The sequence below is a fragment of the Peromyscus leucopus genome, chromosome 5 (assembly GCF_004664715.2).
Source record: "Peromyscus leucopus breed LL Stock chromosome 5, UCI_PerLeu_2.1, whole genome shotgun sequence".
Classification (NCBI taxonomy): domain Eukaryota; kingdom Metazoa; phylum Chordata; class Mammalia; order Rodentia; family Cricetidae; genus Peromyscus; species Peromyscus leucopus.
The window spans coordinates 95,045,157-95,065,496 of record NC_051067.1 but is presented as its reverse complement, the minus strand read 5'-3'; the positions used below and the strand labels follow the sequence as shown (position 1 = coordinate 95,065,496).

Genomic DNA, 20,340 nt, shown 5'->3' with positions numbered 1-20,340 from the left:
GACATAGGAGACCTCATAGCCCACCCCATAGTGACACACTTCCTCCAACAAGGCCACACCTCCTAATAGTGCCACTCCCTATGGGGGCCATTTTCTTTCAAGCCACCACAGTGCCCTTGTATTTAGTGCATAGGTGTTAAGAACTGCAATGTCCTCTTGATGGATTTTCCCTTTGAGTATGTAGTGTCCTTCCCTATCTCTTCTGATTAGTTTTGATTTGAAGTGTATTTTGTCAGATATTAAAATGGCTACACCAGCTTGCTTCTTAGGTCTATCTGCTTGGAATATCTTTTTCCTCCTTTTACCCTGGGGTGATGTCTATCCTTGATGTTAAGACGTGTTTCTTAGATGCAGCAGAAAGATGGATCCTGTTTTCATATCCATTCTGTTAATCTGTGTCTTATTGGGGAATTGAGACCATTGATGTTGAGAGATATCAATGAACAATATTGTTGATTGTTGTTACTTTGGTGGCAGTGGCGGTGGTGGTTGCACTTTCTCTCTTTTAATTTGCTGGTCTGGGATTATTTATTCTCTGTGTTTTCTTGGGTATAGTTAACCTCTTTAAATTGGAGTTTTCATTCTAGCGCCACCTATAGGGCTGAATTTTTAAATAGTTATTGCTTAAATTTGGTTTTATCGTGGAATATCTTATTTCCTCCATTTATCATGATTGGAAGTTTTGCTGCATATAGTAGTCTGGGCTGGCATCTGCAGTCTCTTAGAGTCTTAGGGCACATCTGCCCAGACCCTTCTGGCATTCAGTCTTCATTGAGAAGTCAAGTGTAATTCTCATAGGTCTCTGTGTGTCACTTGGTTTTTTTTTTTTTTTCCCTTGCAGCTTTTAATATTTCTTCTTTGTTTTGTGCAGTTAGTGTTTTGATTATTATATGCCAAGAGGACAGTCTATTTGGTGTTTTGTATGCTTCCTGTAGGCATCTTCTTTTTTATGTTAGGGAAATATTCTATAATTTTGTTGAAAATATTTTCTGTGCCTTTGACCTGGGTTTCTTCTCCTTCCTCTCTTCCTATTATTCTTAGATTTGTTTTCATAGTGTCCCAGATTTAGGATTTAACATTTCCTTTGATGTATCCTTTTCTTCTATTGTTTCCTCTTCTATTGTGCCTGAGAGTCTTTCTTCCATTGTATTGTGTTGATGAGGCTTGCCTCTGTAGTTCCTGCTCAAGTCCTAAATTTTTTATTTCCAGAATTCCCACAGTTTGGATTTTCTTTATTGATTGTGTTTCCACTTTCAGGTCTTGAACTGTTTTATTAATTTCCTTCCACTATTTGTTCTTTTATAGATTTCTTTAAGGAATTTATTCATTTCCTCTTTAAGGATCTCTGTCACATTCATAAAGGTTGTTTTAAGGTCTTTTTCTTGTGCTTCAGCTATGTTCAGGGCCTGCTGTGGTAGTATTCCTGGGCTCTAGTGGAGATGTAACATCCAGGCTATTGGTTGTGTTTTTACGAAGGCGTCTAGGCATCTGGGTTTAGGAAGATTGTAATTCCAGGTGCTGATAGCTGGTCTTGTACTTTTTGGGTGGGTGTTTCGTTCCTTGGTTTCTGTTTTTTCTCTGGTTCTTAGGAGAGTGTGGTGGCTGTGTTGCCTAATAGAAACTTCTTCTAGGGTCCCCAAAGGTGTGGCCACTAGGGGTTCCATGGAAAATATGTTTCTGGGTATTGGGAGCTGACAGTTAAGAATGGAGAAGGGCTGGGAGGGTTCCACAGGAAGGAGGAAAGCAGGGAATGGGGCAGAGAGTGAGCCTCAGCATTAGGTCTGCTACAAAGCTGTAAAGGGCCCCAAACAGCTTGACCACACAGCAGCCATGACAGGCTTAGGGACCTAGTCACAGCTTCTGTGACAGGCTTACTGGCAGGCAACGCCCAGATCCAGGAAAAGCCTTAAGCTGCTTGCCACCCAGGGATGAGGAAGTACCTGACATCCCAAACATTCCAACCATTAGATAGATAAGGTGGCCAGATGTCCTTAAGTCTAGCACTCACCTGTTTTTTGTTTTACAGATACCCCTAGACAATTGTCAGCCAATCAGGATCCTGGACCCTGGAAATCCCCTCACCCCAACCTCTACTTTGATAAAAACCCCGCCCCACCTGAGCTCAGGGCTCTCTGCTTTCACTGCTGTGTCAGAGGGACCAAGCTCCAGAGCTTAAAATAAAGGCTCTTTGCTTTTACATGCGGGATTCAGTCCCTGTGGTGGTCTTTGGGGGGCCCTGGGATCTGGGCATAACAGAGACTAGGGGAATGGACTTGGAGGAATGGATGAAAAGGTGAAGATCTGCAGTTAGCCTATTTGTTTCCCTGGTCAGCGGTGTGTGGGTTCCCAGGAGTGTCTGCTGGAATTGGGGGCTAGAATAAAAGGAATGGGGGAGGGGGTTAGGAGGAGAAGATCTGTGTGATCCACTAGAGATGGGGGCTCCAGTGGTGGTCTGCTGCAGAGCTGGAGATTGGACTTGGAAGGGCTGAGGAAGAAGTCGTTCAGTTAGCCTACCTGTTTTCCTGTCAGATTGGGCTGAGGGTTTCCAGAGAGTATTTATATATTTACTTTTGAGACAGTCCCATTATGTATTCCTGGCTGGCCTGGAACTCAGTACTAGATCAGGCTGACTTGCCTGTCTTTGTCTCCCAAATGTTGAGAATAAAGATCTGTAATGCCTCCCCAAGTGTCCTTTACTATTTAAATGAAATATTTGTAAGTCCTGGGCTTCCCTTGTTTTGTGTCTTGTAGGTCAAATATTTTTCACTCAGTCCTCCCTACCACAGTTTCTACGTTTAAAAAAGTTTGTATTCACTTCCTGGATGCCACTGCTTCTATTTTTTTTTTTTTTTTTTTTTAAGATTTATTTATTTATTATGTATACAGTCTTCTGTCTTGCACATATCCATGCAAGCCAGAAGAGGGCACCAGCTCTCATTACAGATGGTTGTGAGCCACCATGTGGTTGCCGGGAATTGAACTCAGGACCTTTAGAAGAACAAGCAGTGCTCTTAACCTCTGAGCCATCTCTCCAGCCCCACTGCTTCTATTTTTAACTGTACAGAGGGAATGAAAAGAAGTATTTGATTATAGACTATCACAAACTTATGGTTTTAAATAGTGTCCGCCGGGCGGTGGTGGCGCATGCCTTTAATCCCAGCACTTGGGAGGCAGAGGCAGGCGGATCTCTGTGAGTTCGAGGCCAGCCTGGTCTACCAAGTGAGTTCCAGGAAAGGCGCAAAGCTACATAGAGAAACCCTGTCTCGAAAAACCAAAAAAAATAAAATAAAATAAAATAAAATAAAAAATAAATAGTGTCCATGTGTTCCCACCCAGTTCTGTAGAGTAGAAGCCTGGGTGACTCATTCGGGTCCTGTGCTTAGGGTCTCATAAGACTGAAGTAAACGGTCTGCTGAGTGGCATTCCCATCTGAGGCTTATTCAAGTTGGACATTCTATTTTAATGTTATTTTTTCTTTAACATCTAATATTTTGCTTTTTTTTTTTTTTTTACTCTTAAGTTCCTTGAGATAGTTTTCTCATGTAGCCCAGGATTGCCTTGAACTAGGACTGCTCATGCTTAAGCCTTGTAAGTGAGCAGTCAGTCACATCTGGGAAGAAACGTTTCAGACTACTTTTGTAGAGCAAAATTTTTGAAGTTTTAGGCAAAGCATAGTGGCACACTAGCCCTCTGGAGGCAGAAGCCGATGGATTGCTGTGAGTTTGAGGCCAGCCAGGTCTATATAGTGAGTTCCAGGCTAGCCAAGGTTAGTGAGACCTAGTGAGACCCTGTCTCAAAAAAAAAAAAAAAAAAAAAAAAAAAAAAAAAGTAAAGTTTTTTAGAACCACAATAAGATTGAGAAGAAAATGTGGTCATATGCAATACATTCCCTGCCTCACACGTGCATGGCCTCTTCCACTGCCAACACCCCACCAGTGTACTTGCTATAGATGAATCCAGACTCAGATTGACATCTTTATCTCCCCAAGTCCATAGTGTGCAGAGGTCTGTGCTGTCAGTGTTGTCCATTTTACAGTGTGGAAATGGTCTCTCTCCTGCAGTGACATCACCAAGTACTTTTAACTACTCTAAAAATCTTTGTTCTTCACCTGTTCATCTCACCTTTTTTTTGGGGGGGGGCGGTGGTTTCGAGACAGGGTTTCTCTGTGTAGCTTTGCACCTTTCCTGGAACTCAGGCTTGCCTCGAACTCACAGAGATCTGCCTGTCTCTGCCTCCCAAGTGCTGGGATTATAGGCGTGCATGGGCCACCGCCGCCTGACTTTTTTTTTTTTTGTCTCCATATTTTGCCTTTTTCAAAATGGCACATAGTTAGAATCATTTGTAGGTGACCTTTTTGGCTTATAATGTTAACTTGTCTCTTGAATTGTATTTTGTTGTCTGGTTGGACCACAGTTCATTTGTTCACCAAGTGCAGGCTGTCTGGGTTGCTCTCAAGCTTCTACAGACATCCATATGTCTGTTTTATGTAGAGAGAGACATTCTCAGCTCCAGTGAGTAAATACCAAGGAGCAGGAAGGACTGTGTGATGAGTTATATTTAGTTTGTGAGAAACCACCTTAACCATCTTCAGAGTGTCTACATCCCCCTACATACACTGATGTCCTTGTAAGAGATCAGCCACACTATCTAGTACCCTCCCTTAACCAGCTAAAGTCCTAGCATGGAGCAGCCACAAGGCAGAGCGGGACTGTAGAGTAACTTTCTGAATTTAAAGCCTTATGGCCTATCCTGTAGTTATTATTATGCTAACGTAGACTCCTCCCTCTAAGCTCAGAAGCCTCTTCCCCTCTGAAGTCTACAAGAAAAGGCATTTCCTTTGTTCTTGGGTATCTGTGGGCCCTTCTACCCTAGCCTCCTCCTTTGTAGGTGGCCATCAGTTAAAGTACTGACCCCTGTGATTGTCTCAGCACTTCTCCCAAACCCGAAAAGAAGATTATTTCAAATATCCACCAGTTGAGAACTACCGCCACCTCACATCCTTGAAGGAGCATCGAGTATGGTCAGTTGTCTGATGGTGTCTCAATGTGTAATATGTGCTTCTCTGATGATGTGATTTGGAGCCTTTTTTCATCTATGTTCATCTATTGTCAGTTTATCTTTCCTGGTGAGGTGTCTTTTAGCTTCTTTGGTCCAGTTTATATTATTTACTTGTTGATTTCAGAGTTCTCTGTGCACTTTGGGTAACAATACCTGGTCAGATAAGTCTTGCACAAGTGCTTTCTCCCAGTCTGTGGACTCATTCTTCTAACAGTGCCTTTTGCAGAGCAAATGGTTAAAGTTTTTTGCTTTTTGACAATGGGCATGCGCCACACCCAGATAATTTTTATTTTAAAGAAGCCCTACTTATCAATTCTTACTTTTAAGCCTTTGGTATCTTATATAAAATATCCCAGGTCATGGAGATTTTCAGGAATTCCATAGGGTTTTTTTAAGGGGGGAGGGTACATATTACATTTGTTTGTAGGGTGTGTATGTGTGAGGACTACTTGCAGGAATTGGTTCTTTCCTCCCACCACATGGGCCCCAAGATCAAGCTCAGGTTCTCAGGATTGGCAGCAAGCAAACACCTCCCTCCACCCCCTCCTCCAGCCATCTTGCTGGCCCTTTGACTTTGTATTTTATCTTTAAGCCTGTTTTGAATTAATTCTCTTGAAGGATATAAAGTTTGTGTGTAGGTTTTTTTATTTTGTTGTAGTGGTGACTCCCCTCCTGCCTCCAGCTTGTGATTATCTAGTTGTTCATTTAAAATACTGTCTTTTCTCCATTGTGCTGCCTTGTTCCTTTGTCAAAGATCAGTTGAGCACATTGCTGTGAGTGTCTCTGGCCCTCTGCTGTGTCCCACCAGTGTGCACGTGTATCCTTGTGCCAGTCAGTGCTCGCTGTCCCAGCACTGTGGCAAGCGGCACCCTTGAGCACTCCTTTTCTTTACTACCATGCTAGTTCTCTTTCGGTCTTATACCTCTGTATACAAACTTTGATTCAGTTTTTGTTTTGTTCTCTTGAGACCAGGTCTCACTATGTAGCTCTGACTGGCCTGGAGCTCACAGAGATCCACCAGCCTCTGCCTCCAGAGTGTTGAGATTAAAGGCGTGCACTAGCTTGGCTTTTTAATTAAGGGCTCATTCAGGAAAACCTCCCTTTTGATTGACTGAGATTGAGCTCATTAGATGCCTTAATTATGACTGCAAAATCTCTTCTGCTATGTAATAGAATATATAGAGGGGCCAGTGCCCTTTTTATTCAGCACCTCGTTCACAAAAAGATAGCTACAAGACATGCAAGCCAGGGGGCAGAGTCTGGGAGGACATCTTGGATTCTTCCTACCACAAAAACAATATTGAGCACTTGCTGAAGCATGGAACATTTTACTAACCCCACCTTTGAGTTATGGTGTAGTATAAGATAGTCTTTGCATGCTAGGCCAGTGCTCTGCCACTGTGAGAATAAGACCACTAGCACAGTTTAAAGCCAAATTTGAAGCAAGCTTTAATTAAATACTGGCCTGGTAGGTGGGCTCTGGCCAGGTCCATACCCAGGTTCCTGGGAAATGGCCCCGAGTCTCGGTTTACAGAGGCTTAAGAAGGGAAACCCGTAATTCATTGCATTTTCCATCAGGTCCAATCAGGAGCAAATATACATCCTGATGTATTTCTGCCTTTGAACCTCCACCCACAGGTGATCAAGCACATCCAGTGCATATGGGTCAAACAGACTTACTTAAGGGAGTGGAGAAAACATGCCGTTATCTCCCATTAACATTGGCCTCTAGCCTTTCAGGAACTGTCTGTCCTTGAGCAGGGGGCTTGCAAATCAGAGACATTTTTGTTTCATGGATCTCCTAGGCCTAGTAATTAACTTAAATGTAACTTTAGCTCTCACACTACCTCCTCAACCATCTACATTTTATTTATATAAGTTAACACTAAGGAAAATGAAACCATTTGTGTAGCTGGTGTTTGGTTTGATTAGGATCTCTCTGTTGGTCTCCAAATTCTGTGGGGTTTTTGTTAGTTTGGTTTTTTGTGACAGGGTTTCTTGATGTAGCCCTGGTTGTCCTGGAACTCTTTCTGTAGACCAGGCTAGCATCAACTCAGAACTCTGCCTACCTCTGCCTCCATGCTGGGATTAAAGTGTGTGCTGCCACCACCCTTCAAATTCTTCATTTTATTGTGACAATTTTTTTTTTTTTTTGGTTTTTTCGAGACAGGGTTTCTCTGTGTAGTTTTGCGCCTTTCCTGGAACTCACTTGGTAGCCCAGGCTGGCCTCAAACTCACAGAGATCCGCCTGCCTCTGCCTCCCGAGTGCTGGGATTAAAGGCGTGCACCACCACCGCCCGGCGACAATTTTTATTTATTTATTTATTTATTTTTACTCTGTAGACCAGACAGGACTTGAACTCAGAGATTCACTTACCACCCAAGGCATGTGCCACCACTGCCTTGCCAACAAATGTATGTCTTATCTGTTAGATTATATATCTCAATCCTGGCTATATTCACAGCATCTGACACATGATGAATATTCAGTAAATATAAATGAATGGGTCTCTGACTATAGCCTGGGACTTGCCCAGAACTCTCAGTAATACTCCTGCCTGCTGAGTCCTGGGATTGTAAATGTGAGCCACACATCCTAGTTTAAATACTTTATTGCCACATATCAGAAAAGCTACCCATTTCTTGTGTGCTTACTCAAGATCAACCATGTAGTATATAGCATATCTAAGATGAGATGTTGGACCTTTAAAGGTAAAGTTCATGTGTGTCCTGTGTCCTGTCCTGCCCCCCCATCCTTTCCCTCTCCTGTCACCCCCTCCACCCAGTTGCTGTTCTTAATTTCCTGCTAGTAAGATCTAGGATTCAAGTTCATTTTATTACAGCCAGTATGATTATTTGATAAATACTAGTTGGTTTGCTCTATAATGGATAGAGTCCTCTATAATAGGGAAACCCTTTCCTTCAGTCTGTGAATCTGGGTGTTGACCAAGAATTACAATTAATCTTATGAAGGTACTTCATGTTAAACTCCAAGTGACTTCGGGGCTAGTAACAATATTGAACCATGTTTAAGACAACATTGTTAAAATGCCTATTGTAAGACCTGTAATACAGTTAAATGAGATAAAAGTTTCTATATACATATTCTCCCTAATATCTCAATATTTAGCGGTGAGATAGATTCTGCTGGAGGGAAAGATTTAGAAATGTACAGACTTGTTTCTTCTCTACTCTAGTGTGTTTCAGGCATGCAAATAGGTCAGCATAGACTAAAGACAAACACACCATTATAGTTCAGGTAAGTATTGGTGACCAAGGCAGTAAAGAAAACAGTCAGGCTTTCCCTGGTCAAACAAGCAGCTCTGTGAAGTGACATAAGGGACTTGGGTTCTAGTCACAAATCACTCTTAAGGCAAACAAGTTGCCAGTAGCTTTTTAAATTGTTGATCTGTGTGTGTCTTTTTACTAATTATAAGACCAGAAGGGCCTCTTAGGAGATCATCAGACTTTGAAGCGTCTAGATAAAGGAAGTAGAGAGGGTTTTGTATGTTTGTTTGTTTTTTTCCATGACCACTCAGTATGGCCCTTAGCAAATCTGTTTCTCTGTTTGCTTTCTTCATCCACAAATGGAGGTTTGGGTAGATATTTTAAACTTATGTCCTTTTCCAGGTAGAGACACTCAGCATCATTCCCTCAGTAGAGAGTTATAACATGTGATAAAGAATCTTGTACTTCCCTTGCAGAACTGGCTTGAATACAGATTTTGTTTCTGAAAATCCCTTTGTTGCTTTGGGCATTGTCACAGTCCAGTGCTTTAATGGTACCACACCACATATGCTGAAGTGAAGAGCCTGAGCCCTTCTTGGTACTACCTAATAACTGTCTGCAGTGCCTTCCTCCCTCCCTCCCTCCCTCCCTCCTTCCTTCCTTCCTTCCTTCCTTCCTTCCTTCCTTCCGTCTCTCTATGTAGCCCTGGCTGTCCTGGAACTTGCTATGTGTACCAGAGATCTCTTGCCTCTCTCTCCCCAGTACTGGGATCAAAGGTGTGTACCACCATGTCCAACTTGTTTACAGGTTTAACTATCGCACCTTTCCACCACTGGAATCTGAATAAAATATGATAAACTACAAAGGTTAGGAAACGGGCTACAAGATGAGACATCAAACCCAGAAAAAGAAAAAGTAACATTGATTTAGGGTGTGCATTTCTGGCTCCAGGGTTGAGCTGACCCAACTAGGGAACCCCTAGTCTGACAGTGCTGGTACATTCCTTAATTCCAGAGCTTGGGAGGCAGAGGCAGAGACCAACCTGGTCCACAGAAACCCTGTCTCAAAAAACCTAAGAAAAAAAGAAAGAAAAGAAAAGTGGTTCTGATTCTCAAGGATGAGAAAATTAGTCTCTTCAAGGGAAGGTAGAGATCTTATAAGAATTAGTGCTTGGCCAGGTGATGGTGGCACGCACCTTTAATCCCAGCACTCCAGAGGCAGAGGCAGGCGGATCTCTGAGTTTGAGGCCAGCCTGGGCTACAGAGTGAGTTCCAGGACAGGCTTCAAAGCTACATAGAGAAACCCTGTCTTGGAAAAAAAAAAAAAAAAAAAAGAATTAGTACTTGATGCTCAAAGAATTATGCACCATGGGGTTTTTATATAAGAATGAAGGTGTTCACAGATGTTTGGCATGTTAGATCTGATGTTAACCCCTGGGTAATAAGTAACATGGATTAAAAATTAAATTATCTTCTTCAGGGAAGCTGATTGATAGGATGGCACTCTTTTGTGGCTGAAGAATATAGAAAATATACTACTTGGGTCCTAATCAACTTTTGCCCTGTTGTGTTTTGTGTGTGTGTGACACTAGCCAAAAAAGAAGAACATGTCTGCCTACCAGGTGTTCTGTAAAGAGTATCGAGTAACCATTGTGGCTGACCATCCAGGTATAGGTAAGAACCTTTCTGAGCTTTGGGTTTCGTTTTGTTTTGTTTTTTACTTTCTACTCTCTGAAGCTGTGCATTTAATTAATTGGATTACCAGGCCTCTTCCCCCTATAGCATTAGAATACAAATTGAAACCAGTTTGGGTGGTTCATGCCTACAATCCCAGGGAGGCTAAGGGAGTCTGTGCTACAGAGTAAGTCCCTGTCTCAAACAGAAGATAAATTGTAATTCCTCAGTTCCACAAATCCTTTATTTCACCCAGCCTATAAAAGAGTTTTCCAGAGAATGATGATGTCAGGTATCTTCATCAGTTGCTTCCACCTGGTTTTTAATTATTAGTAGTATTTTGTTTGTTTGTTTTGTTTTCTGTTATGTAGCTCTAGCTGTCCTGGAACTCCAGAATGTCCTCGAAACTCACAGAGCCACCTGCCTTTCCCTCTCTAGGATTACAGGTGTGTGCCACCATGTTGGCTCCACCTTACTTTTTTATGTTTAATGTCTGAGTGCTCTGTCTGCATGTATGCCTGCACACCAGAAGAGGGCATCAGATTCCAAGATGGTTGTGAGCCACCATGTGGTTGCTGGGAATTGAACTCAGGACCTCTGGAAGAGCAAGCAGTGCTCTTAACCACTTAGCCATGTCTCTAGCCCCTTTTTATTGGATTTTATGTATTATTTTGTGTGTGTACATGTGTGCATATATGCCAGTGGAGATCAGAGGACAACTTGTAGGAGTCAGTTCTCTCTACCATGTATGTCCCAATGATCAAACTTAGGTTCATCATTAGTGGTGAATGCCTTTATCCTCAGAGCCATTTTGCTGGTCTCATCTTACTTTTTGAGGCAGAGTCTCTCACTTAACCTAGAACTCATCCATATGGCTAGTAAGCTTCAAGGTTCCTTGTGTTTCTGCATTTCTGAGAATCATCCCAGTATGTATTTCTTAACCAATAAAAGAGGGAAGTATGCTGGGCAGTGGTGATGCACGCCTTGAATCGCAGTGCTCTGGAGGCAGAGACAGACAGATCTCTGTGAGTTTGAGGCCAGCCTGGTCTACAAAGTGAGATCCAGAACAGCCAGGTCTGTACAACAAAACCCTGTGTAAAATAAAATACGAAGAAGAAGAAAGCATAAATTAAACAGATATAGGAGCCAGGTCTGTACCTGTAATCCCTGGGTTGGGGAGGCTAACCTCGAAAGATCACAGGTTTCAGACCAACCTGGGCAGTATAGCAAGATCTTGTCTCAAAAGAAACAAACAACAACAAAAACAAAACAACAACAAAAAAAAAAACCCAATGCATCAATGCACATTAATATGCAAAATATGCATTTTATTTCCAGCAGTGTAGGCCTTGAGCTCCATTGCATGTATTTTATAGTGTTGGTGCTTGTCTCTGTGTTAGCACTTAGTAAGATGAGCAGACACTACCTTGACCTTACACGGGTCACATTATGTCTCTGTTTCCTTGAACTTATGTATAAAGTAGTTGTCCATGCCACAAAAATGCTGTGAAAAAGTAGACATTGCCAGGCATGGCGGCACATGTGTACCTTTAATCCCAGCACTTGTGAGGCAGAGGCAGTTGGATCTCTGAGGTCGAGGCCAGCCTGGTCTACAGAGTGAGTTCCAGGACAGTCAGAGCTACACAGAGAAGCCTTGTCTTGGGGAAAAAGAAAAAGAACTCTGTCCCGCCAAACCCTCTTCCAGTTTCTGCTTCCCCAGTCTTCTGTTTCTTACAGTGCTATTTTTTTGTTTTGTTTTTAACTCTTTTATACCAGATTTTGGGGAACTTAGTAAAAAATTGGCTGAAGTATGGAAGCAGTTGCCAGAAAAAGACAAACTAGTAAGTATATTTTCTTGCACAGTTTCCATTGCTGTTTGCCTGCCAGCCACACAACACCGAGAACAGTGAGAAAGGAGCAGTAGAAGTGGCCAGCAGGGACACGGCCACTGTTGGGCCAGGCTATTCTCGCTGTAAGAAAACGGCCTTGTTCTACTGCTGTCTACTTTTCCCCCAAAACCATATTTAAGTAAAACAAGAAGAGCCAAGTTGATTAAAATATTTTAAAAAGAAAATTTAAAGTCACAGCACTCTACATGCCAGTCAGCCATGGTTTGGGGACTGAGGACCTTCACCCTCTAGATAAGAGAAGCATGGGATTCCCTTAGCCAAACTCTAGGACTCCATCCTCATCAACCATTAGCAATGCATTCTCCTATCAAGAAGCTAATAAGACTTCTGGGTATGGTGGCTCATGCCTGTAATCTCAGCGCTTAGCAGACTTGGGCATGAATGTCATGGATTCAAGGCCAGCTTGGGCTGTATAACAAGTCTGGCTCAAAAAAACAAAAAGGAAAGTAGAAGAGCTAATAAAGCAGTGACAGTCACGTCTGAATTATGTGCCGTCGCATCCCAGTCATTTGGTACAAAGGTTGTGTGGGAACAAAAAACTGCCATTCTTACTTTAAAGAATGGCTTTTTTAGACAATACAGCTCTTTTCCACTCAGATTATTCTTGATAGCTTGCTGTTTTCCATTGCCAGACAGGTTAGAGGAAGTGGTTAGCCACATGGACATTATACTGAGCTTGCTGTGTGACCTGTGTTTAACCTTGTAGTATTCTAACAGTCCTGCATTTAAGATCAGCTTATCAGCTCAAAGCCACTTGAGTGACCTAAGATCCAGAATTCCTATTTGTCCTCTCTCCACCTTCTCCCAGCTCCCTACTCCCTTTCTGCTTCCCCTTTTGTCTTTCTTTTTAAATTATGTGTGGCTGATCTGTTGCAGATCTGGAAGCAAAAGGCTCAGTATCTGCAGCACAAACAGAACAAAGCTGAAGCCACGACTGTGAAAAGAAAAGCATCCAGTGCAGAAGGTTCCGGGAAAGTCAGAGGTAGCAGCCGCTTCTCTCTCCTGCTTTGAACAGATTTCCCCCAACACCCTGTGAATTCTGCTTCTTTGCTAGGAATTTGGGAGGGCAAACAGCTTATAATAAAAGTAGGCCTTGACACCCAAGTATTACTGACTATTACAGGCTGCAGAGAAGTAGTTCAAATTTAGAAACTGTAAGGAGTCACAGGCTTTGCTGTAAAGATCCAGAAAATAAGGGTGGGTCCTTCAGCCTACCTCTAACCTAGCAAGCAGGAGAGTGGCAAATTCAAAGCTAGCCTGAGCTCTACATAGCAAATTATAGACTAGTCTGGACAACACTGAGACCCTGTCTTTAAAAAAAATAAAAGGATCTAGAAAGTGGATGTTACAACCTTTGTATGGATGGTATGTGCATTTCCAGTCACATATACATTTTTTATTTGTTTTTCTTCTTTACAACCCTTTAAATGTATACAACTAGGGGCTAGAGAGATAGCTCAGCTGTTAAGAGCACTAGCTGTTCTTTCAAATGACTAGGGTTCAAATCCGAGCTTCAACCTTGCTCACAACTGACTATAACTCCAGTTCCAGAGAATCCGGTACTCTCTCTTGGCTTCTGGGCACTTTTCACATGTGGGTGCACAGGCATGCATGTTAGGCAAACGCTCATATACATAAATATAAATTTAAAAAAATTTTAAGTAAAACTATTTTTATCTCATGGGTCACAAAAAAAGAAGTCAAACTAATTTTAGCTCACAAACATAAATTAGCTAATGCCTGGTATAGTTTTTTTAAGAGGGAAATTGTCATTTTTGTGACATTGAAGGCCATGGGCAAATTTTCATCTCTCTGTTCTCAGCTTCTACTCTGGGAATACTGTCACCCCAAAAGAAGTCCCCACCAACCACAATGCTTTTGCCAGCCTCACCAGCCAAAGCTCCTGAGACAGAGCCCATTGATGTCGCTGCTCATCTCCAGTTGTTAGGAGAGTCCCTCAGCCTCATTGGACACCGCCTGCAGGAGACAGAGGTAAGCACAGCACTCATTAGCAGGATTTCTGTTTCTTATACCATTTAGAGCCATTTGTTCATTTAATGAGCAACTACTTAATGCAAAATAATGCCAGGTACCCATGGTGTAGTGAAAAGATGTCTAGAGATTCAGAGTCTGCCTACTGGCTCTTAGAGTTTATACCAGTATACCATCCTGTAGAAACAGTGGCACTAGGGGAAGTTAAGATACCCTGTAGCTGGGTTTTAGTCTCTAAAAGTTCAGTGGAAGAACTAGAGATGTCTCTGCAGTTAAGAGCACTGGCTACTCTTCCCAAAGACCAGGATTCAGATCCCAGCATGCACAGGGTAGCTCACAACCACTTGCAACTCTAATTCTGGGAAATCTGATGCCTTCTGTCTGGCCTCCTTTCTTTCTTTCTTTTTTTTTTTTTTTTTTTTTTTTTTTTTTTTTTTTGGTTTTTCGAGACAGGGTTTCTCTGTGTAGCTTTGCGCCTTTCCTGGGACTCACTTGATAGCCCAGGCTGGCCTTGAACTCACAGAGATCCACCTGGCTCTGCCTCCCGAGTGCTGGGATTAAAGGCGTGCACCACCACCTCCTGGCTCCTTCTAGCCTCCTTAAGCACTGAATGCATGTGGTGCACAGACATACTTGGGGGTAAAACACCCACCCATACATATAACATAATTTTTTTAAAAATTAAGTAGAAGCCACTCATGGCAGCTCAGCCTTATAATCCCAGAACTTCGGAGGCTGAAGCGGGAGAATTGCTGCAAGTTCAAGATCAGCCTGGGCTACAGACTGAAATCCTGTCTCAAAAAAATAAGCCCAGGTAAATTAAAATGTAGTGAAAAAATTAGTGGACACCCCTGGAGCCTTCTGAGAGCTGGGATTGTTTAGTACAATTTCTGCAGTTTTGAATGGTCAGACAAGATTATACAAGGATAAGAATTCCCATCATTCTCTGAAAATCCCAGCGTTCAAGAGCCAGAAGCAGGAGGATAATCACAAGTTTGAGGCCAACCAGGGCTATAGAGTGAGACTCTACCTTTAAAGAAAGGGTCCTAGGGAAAAGCTCCCAGGGCCCCAACCTTAGACAAAGAACTACAGGCAACTAAGGAATACTGAGAGTAGACGAAACAGTCTTCCCCAGGGAAGAGCACAGCAACTGGTTATCCAGTACCAGATGGTCAGCCCTGGAAACAAATACAAGTAACATTATACAGACTGAGCAGGTTGTATTTGTGTGCTTAGGAGAAAAATACACACATGCACCTCCAGGATTGTCACAACAGTTAATGATAAAAAGAGGCCACGAATTTGAAAAAGCAAGGAGGGGAATGTGGGAGGGTTTGGTGAGAGAAAGGAAAGAGGGAAATGATGTAATTATATTACACTATCAAAACAATGAAAGGAGATGTAGCGCTCACCTTAATCCCAACACTTGGGAAGCAGAGGCAGATGGATCTCTGTGAGTTCCAGGACAGCCAGGGCTACACAGAGAAACCCTGTCTCGAAAACAAAAAGAGAAAAAGGGGGCTGAAATAAGAGCATAGCTGCTCTTCCAGAAGACCTAGATTCCATTCCCAGAACCCGCGTGGCCGCTGACAACTGTCTGTAACTGCAGTTCCAGGGGACCCAAACACCCTCTCTAATCATGCACACACGGTGCACAGAATACAGGCAGGCAACACACTTTGACACATAAAAGTACGATCTTTTATTGTGGTTTTCTTTGTCCTTCTGAAAGTTCATTTCTAACCGATCTTCCCCTTAGCTAACTCAGTGTGGCAGTTCAGTTATCAGCTGTGAGACATTTCAGCAAAGGAATTATTGTATGCTATTAGAGTTATTTTTTTAAAGATTTATTTATTTATTATATATGCGGGTTCTGCCTGCATGTATGCCTGCACTCCACACTAGAAGAGGGCACCAGATCTCATTACAGTTGGTTATGAGCCACCATGTGGTTGCTGGGAATTGAACTCAGGACCTCTGGAAGAGCAGCAGTGCTCTTAACCTCTGAGCCACCTCTCCAGCCCTATTAAAGCCATTTTTAAGTTAGAAAATCAGTGCAAGAATATAAAAACTAATGACTTGCTTTACATAAATGTTAAATTATTATTCAAAAGCTACAGAAAATGAATCTACATCTGAGTTCTTTGGCTATTTTCTAAAAATTCAGCAGGTGTTGAAAGAACATGGGCATTCTCATACAATACTCAAATACCTCAATAAGTAAAAGTATTTCCAGAATAAAATATTCTGTGATCTTTATTAAAGTTTCACATTTAACCATTATTATATTTTCGAAAAAGTTGAAAGTAAAATGGTTTTTTGTTTTGTTTGTTTTTATTGTTGTTTTTTGTTTTTTGTTTGTTTGTTTGTTTGTTTTTCGAGACAGAGTTTCTCTGTGTAGCTTTGCACCTTTCCTGGATCTCGCTCTGTAGACCAGGCTGGCCTTGACTCACAAAGATCCTCCCGGCTCTGCCTCCCAAGATTAAAGGTGTGTGCCACCACCACAAGCTGTAAAATGGTTTTATGCACTATTCATTGTCCAGATTTTCCAAGATAATTCCTTTTTGTTTGGAAAATATTTTTTTATTTTTGTTTTTAGAGACAGAGTTTCTCTGTGTAACAGCCCTGGCTGTCCTATGACTCCCTCTGTAGACTAGGCTGACCTCAAACTCACAGAGATCCACCTGCCTCTGCCACCCCCCAGCTGGCAAATATTTTTGAGTTCTTATGAGATTATTCCAAGAACTTACAGAGTAGAAAAACCTAACAGTCTATTGGCTGTCTTAGGATGCTTACAGCCTAACTGGAAAGATAATTTAATGTGACTAACAGTCAGAACCATGCACACATGTGTGAAGAGATGCTTTGAGAATTTGTATGTACACCGCAGGCAACAGACACCCAGCAGCATGCCCAAACCCACAGGTAGCACTTACACCTATATAGAGATAGTGATTCCACGATGTTGACCTGGCACCAGAGATGGCTACTAGCAACCAAGAAGCAAGTAGCCATTGAGGCTTTAGGCTCCAGCCCTACTTGAAAAGATCTTTGGAAGAGTCTTCCTGCTTAACTGTTGAGGTAGGGTGTACACACACAGAAAGCAGGAAGATAAGGCAGGCATCCAAACCAGACGTCTTGGTAGACACTGAAGTATTTGTGGTTTCCTGTTCTGGGACTGCAGAGGATTTTTGAGTAGGGTTTTGGAGGGGGGTGGGGGGGGACTGGGGGTATGTGATTAGAGTTCCTACTTGGCCTTCTGAGAAAATCTATAGATTGTGAGTGAAGACATCAGCACTGAGGAGAGAAGGTTCAGTAGCAATGTAGTGTAGAAATGACAGAAACTTAGCAAATAGTTATTAAGATTTTGCTTGATTGCCTGGAGTGAATTCCAGTAGCCTCTCACAGATCCTCTGCTGACTACACACAGTGCCTTTTGTTACTGTGTTTTATCAAGAAGATGTAAAAGAGGAATGAAACCTTACAAGCAGGAGAACGTTGAGCAGCAAGAGCAAGTGAGAGGTTTAGTTGCTGTCTGCTTTCCTTGCAGGGCATGGTAGCAGTATCCGGCAGCTTGTCCGTGCTCCTGGATTCAATTATCTGTGCTCTTGGCCCTTTGGCATGCCTGACCACACAACTACCTGAATTGAACGGCTGTCCCAAACAGGTCTTGGTGAGTTTTTGTTATTGTTGTTGTTGTTTTCCTTAGCTTTTTAGAGCTGGGGCCTTTGGGAGCCATACCAAGCACTGCTCCTGAGGCTTGGTAGCACATGGCACTTCTATCACATATTGTCCCACAGAGCATGACACTGTATTATCAACTGTATGCTGTGGTTTCAGTGAACCTAGAAAACGTGCCACCTCCACAACAGTACTTTGGAGAGAATCGGTGTAGTCTAGCCCTTGAGGGGCTGCAACTCAAAGGCAGTAGAGGGACTTCTTCCTGCTGCCGGGTCTAATGTGAGGCATGAGTGAAGAAGCTCCTGGCATAGCTGACAGCAGCATGCCTGTGTCTCTAGCCCACTCTCCCATCCCCCTGAACATGGCCTGTCTCTGGGACCACAGGGAGGCATGCCACAGCTGAGCCTTTCTCCTTGTTTGCAGTCAAACACGCTGGACAACATTGCATACATCATGCCTGGACTGTGACCTCCGAGAAGCCTGGGATAGAACCCTGTCTACCCCTTCACTAGTTCATGTATATATGACTGTTCCAGATCCTCTACTGATCTCTGGGTGTAGGTTTTAAATTTTTATATCTATATATACATATATATAATGTACAGTATATACATAGGATTATAACTACTTTGCTTTTAATAATTTTATGAAATGGCAAGGGTTTAGATAAAAAGGAAACTTTGGCATGAATGTGGGCTTGGAATTATTTTTTGTGTAAAAAAAATCTGCCTTAAAAATCAGTGTGATTTGGGGACTAGGGGCTTATTCTGGGTACCATGTGTATCTCCTTATAGACAGCTAAAATGTGATTTTTTTTTCCAAGCTTGGTTGTACCTCCAGACCCATCACTGACCATTTGCCTTACCTGTCTTATAATTGGAAATATAGTAAAGATTATGGGAGGAGGCCAGATGACTACAAACTATTAGACTCAAAGAGACCTGGGGGGAGGTGGAAATGGCTTAGGTGGACTGATAAGGGACTCATTCCAATTCCTACTAAAGAGGATCTGTGTCTCCAATTTTGTTGTAACCGTTGGTACCACAGTCATTGACACTGCTGATAGCCTCAGTTATGTGATTCTTGGCAGCAGAGAAATACCTTGGAGAGGCCAGAGCTGTTGGTGCCGCCTGTTGAACCTGCACTGGCCAAGAAGGCTGGGTCTGTAAAACCAAAGCTGTGTCTTCTGTTGGCAGCATTGGTTGACCAAATCCTGAGAGAGTCTGCAGCTTCTTGGTTCCGCTCTGGTTCCCCTGGTGGGCAAATTGTGCTCTGCATTCCACACACAATCACAAAGGAGTCCTCCGTTCACAGTGGGGTTATCTCTATGTGCGTGTGAGCGTATATTTTAATTATGTGTATTTAACTCTTTAGAATTTTTAGATTTTAATTTATCCTGTAAATTTCTGTATATATAATTTAATAATAAGCCTCCACCAGCAGTGGCATGTGGAGCTACAGACTTGTCATGTCTTCATGTCTGTCTAAAAGCTCCAAGTCATCCATATGTTAAGGTGTTATGATTCAGAAAGGAGCTTCATGGCCTTCAATAATGTTAGGAAAGTGAAATAGAAAGGAATGTCACAATTCCCAACTGCCCTTATTCCCAAAGAACCAGACCTACTTCCCTATTAGAAGACAGTCGAGCACTCCAGGGTTGTTTGGAAACTTGGTGTGAGATCCCCTTTCCATGCTTTCTTCCTCTAGCCTAGATGGAACAGGGCAGCATCACAGCAATCTTTGGGGACCATGTAGCCAGCTGCCACCCTGTTTAATTCCTTCCCATAGCCTCACTGTGCTTCACAGCTGAGCTTCTCTCAGTCCCTTTTTCAGATCAGAGCAGTTTTGAGATTTAATCTGGGAAATGGAGAAGGAAACAGGAATATGTGGGAACTGAAATCAAGAAGAACAGAAATTAGCCGGGCAGTGGTGGTGCACGCCTTTAATCCCAGCACTTGGGAGGCAGAGGCAGGCGGATCTCTGTGAGTTCGAGACCAGCCTGGGCTGCAGAGTGAGTTCTAGGAAAGGTGCAAAGCTACACAGAGAAACTCTGTCTCAAAAAACAAAAAAAGAAGAGCAGAAATTTAAATTTGAGTGAACAGGTCAGAACCTCATTTGAACCTACAGAAGTTTCCTTTGAGAAACAGGGTATGAAGGAGAGGCCAAGAAGACACACCTAGTGCAGGAAGCAGCCAGTCCATCGTCATTGCTACAGACGCAGGGAACTCCTGAAGAGAGCCGACTTTTCATGTTTGTTTTCCTCTGAAGCCTAGCCCTGTTGTGTTTGTATTAAAGATTTGTACACATTTGTATAATAATCTGTAACTTGTGTATTTGGTACTATTAGAGGAAAACTTTGGATTCAGGCCTTCTTGCTGTTTTTATATCATTGTTTTATTTTTTTTTTTAAATAAATCCTAGTGGTTTGATCCAAATCCTATTACAGTTGTATAAAGAAACAAAATTTTGTACTTATATTAAAGATCTCATTTTTAATATTTGTAGTCCTGTCTTAGCTGTCTTTTCCCTAATTGGGTTAATCATAGTTGCTATAAAATTATAAAAACCTGTCATTCACTCTATTCTACCCTAATTTTTCTCTAAAAGGGGGTGGGGGCTGGAGAGATGGGTCAGTGGTTAAGTATACTTCCTGCTCTCACCAAGGCCCCAAGTTAGATCACAGCTCCAGAGGATCAGCACCCTTTCTAGCCTCCTTAGGCACTAGCACACAAGTGCATATACCCACACAGAGACACACGTACATATACATAATTAAACTAAAACATTTTAGACCAAA

General features: G+C 42.4%; 1 protein-coding gene across 3 annotated transcripts in view; it reads left to right on the top strand.

The window, feature by feature from the left end:
- Positions 1 to 19,534, top strand: part of Hmgxb4 (HMG-box containing 4) — a 41,551-nt gene extending 22,017 nt beyond the window's left edge. For all 3 annotated transcript variants that reach the window (XM_028854878.2, XM_028854876.2, XM_028854874.2), the window contains 6 exons: positions 9,879 to 9,960; positions 11,737 to 11,801; positions 12,747 to 12,852; positions 13,693 to 13,862; positions 17,413 to 17,535; positions 17,967 to 19,534. In XM_028854878.2, coding sequence (XP_028710711.1) covers positions 9,879 to 9,960; positions 11,737 to 11,801; positions 12,747 to 12,852; positions 13,693 to 13,862; positions 17,413 to 17,535; positions 17,967 to 18,011 — 591 coding nt within the window. In that variant the 3' untranslated portion in view covers positions 18,012 to 19,534. The remainder of the gene's footprint in view (positions 1 to 9,878; positions 9,961 to 11,736; positions 11,802 to 12,746; positions 12,853 to 13,692; positions 13,863 to 17,412; positions 17,536 to 17,966) is intronic.
- The last annotated feature ends 806 nt before the right edge of the window (positions 19,535 to 20,340 follow it).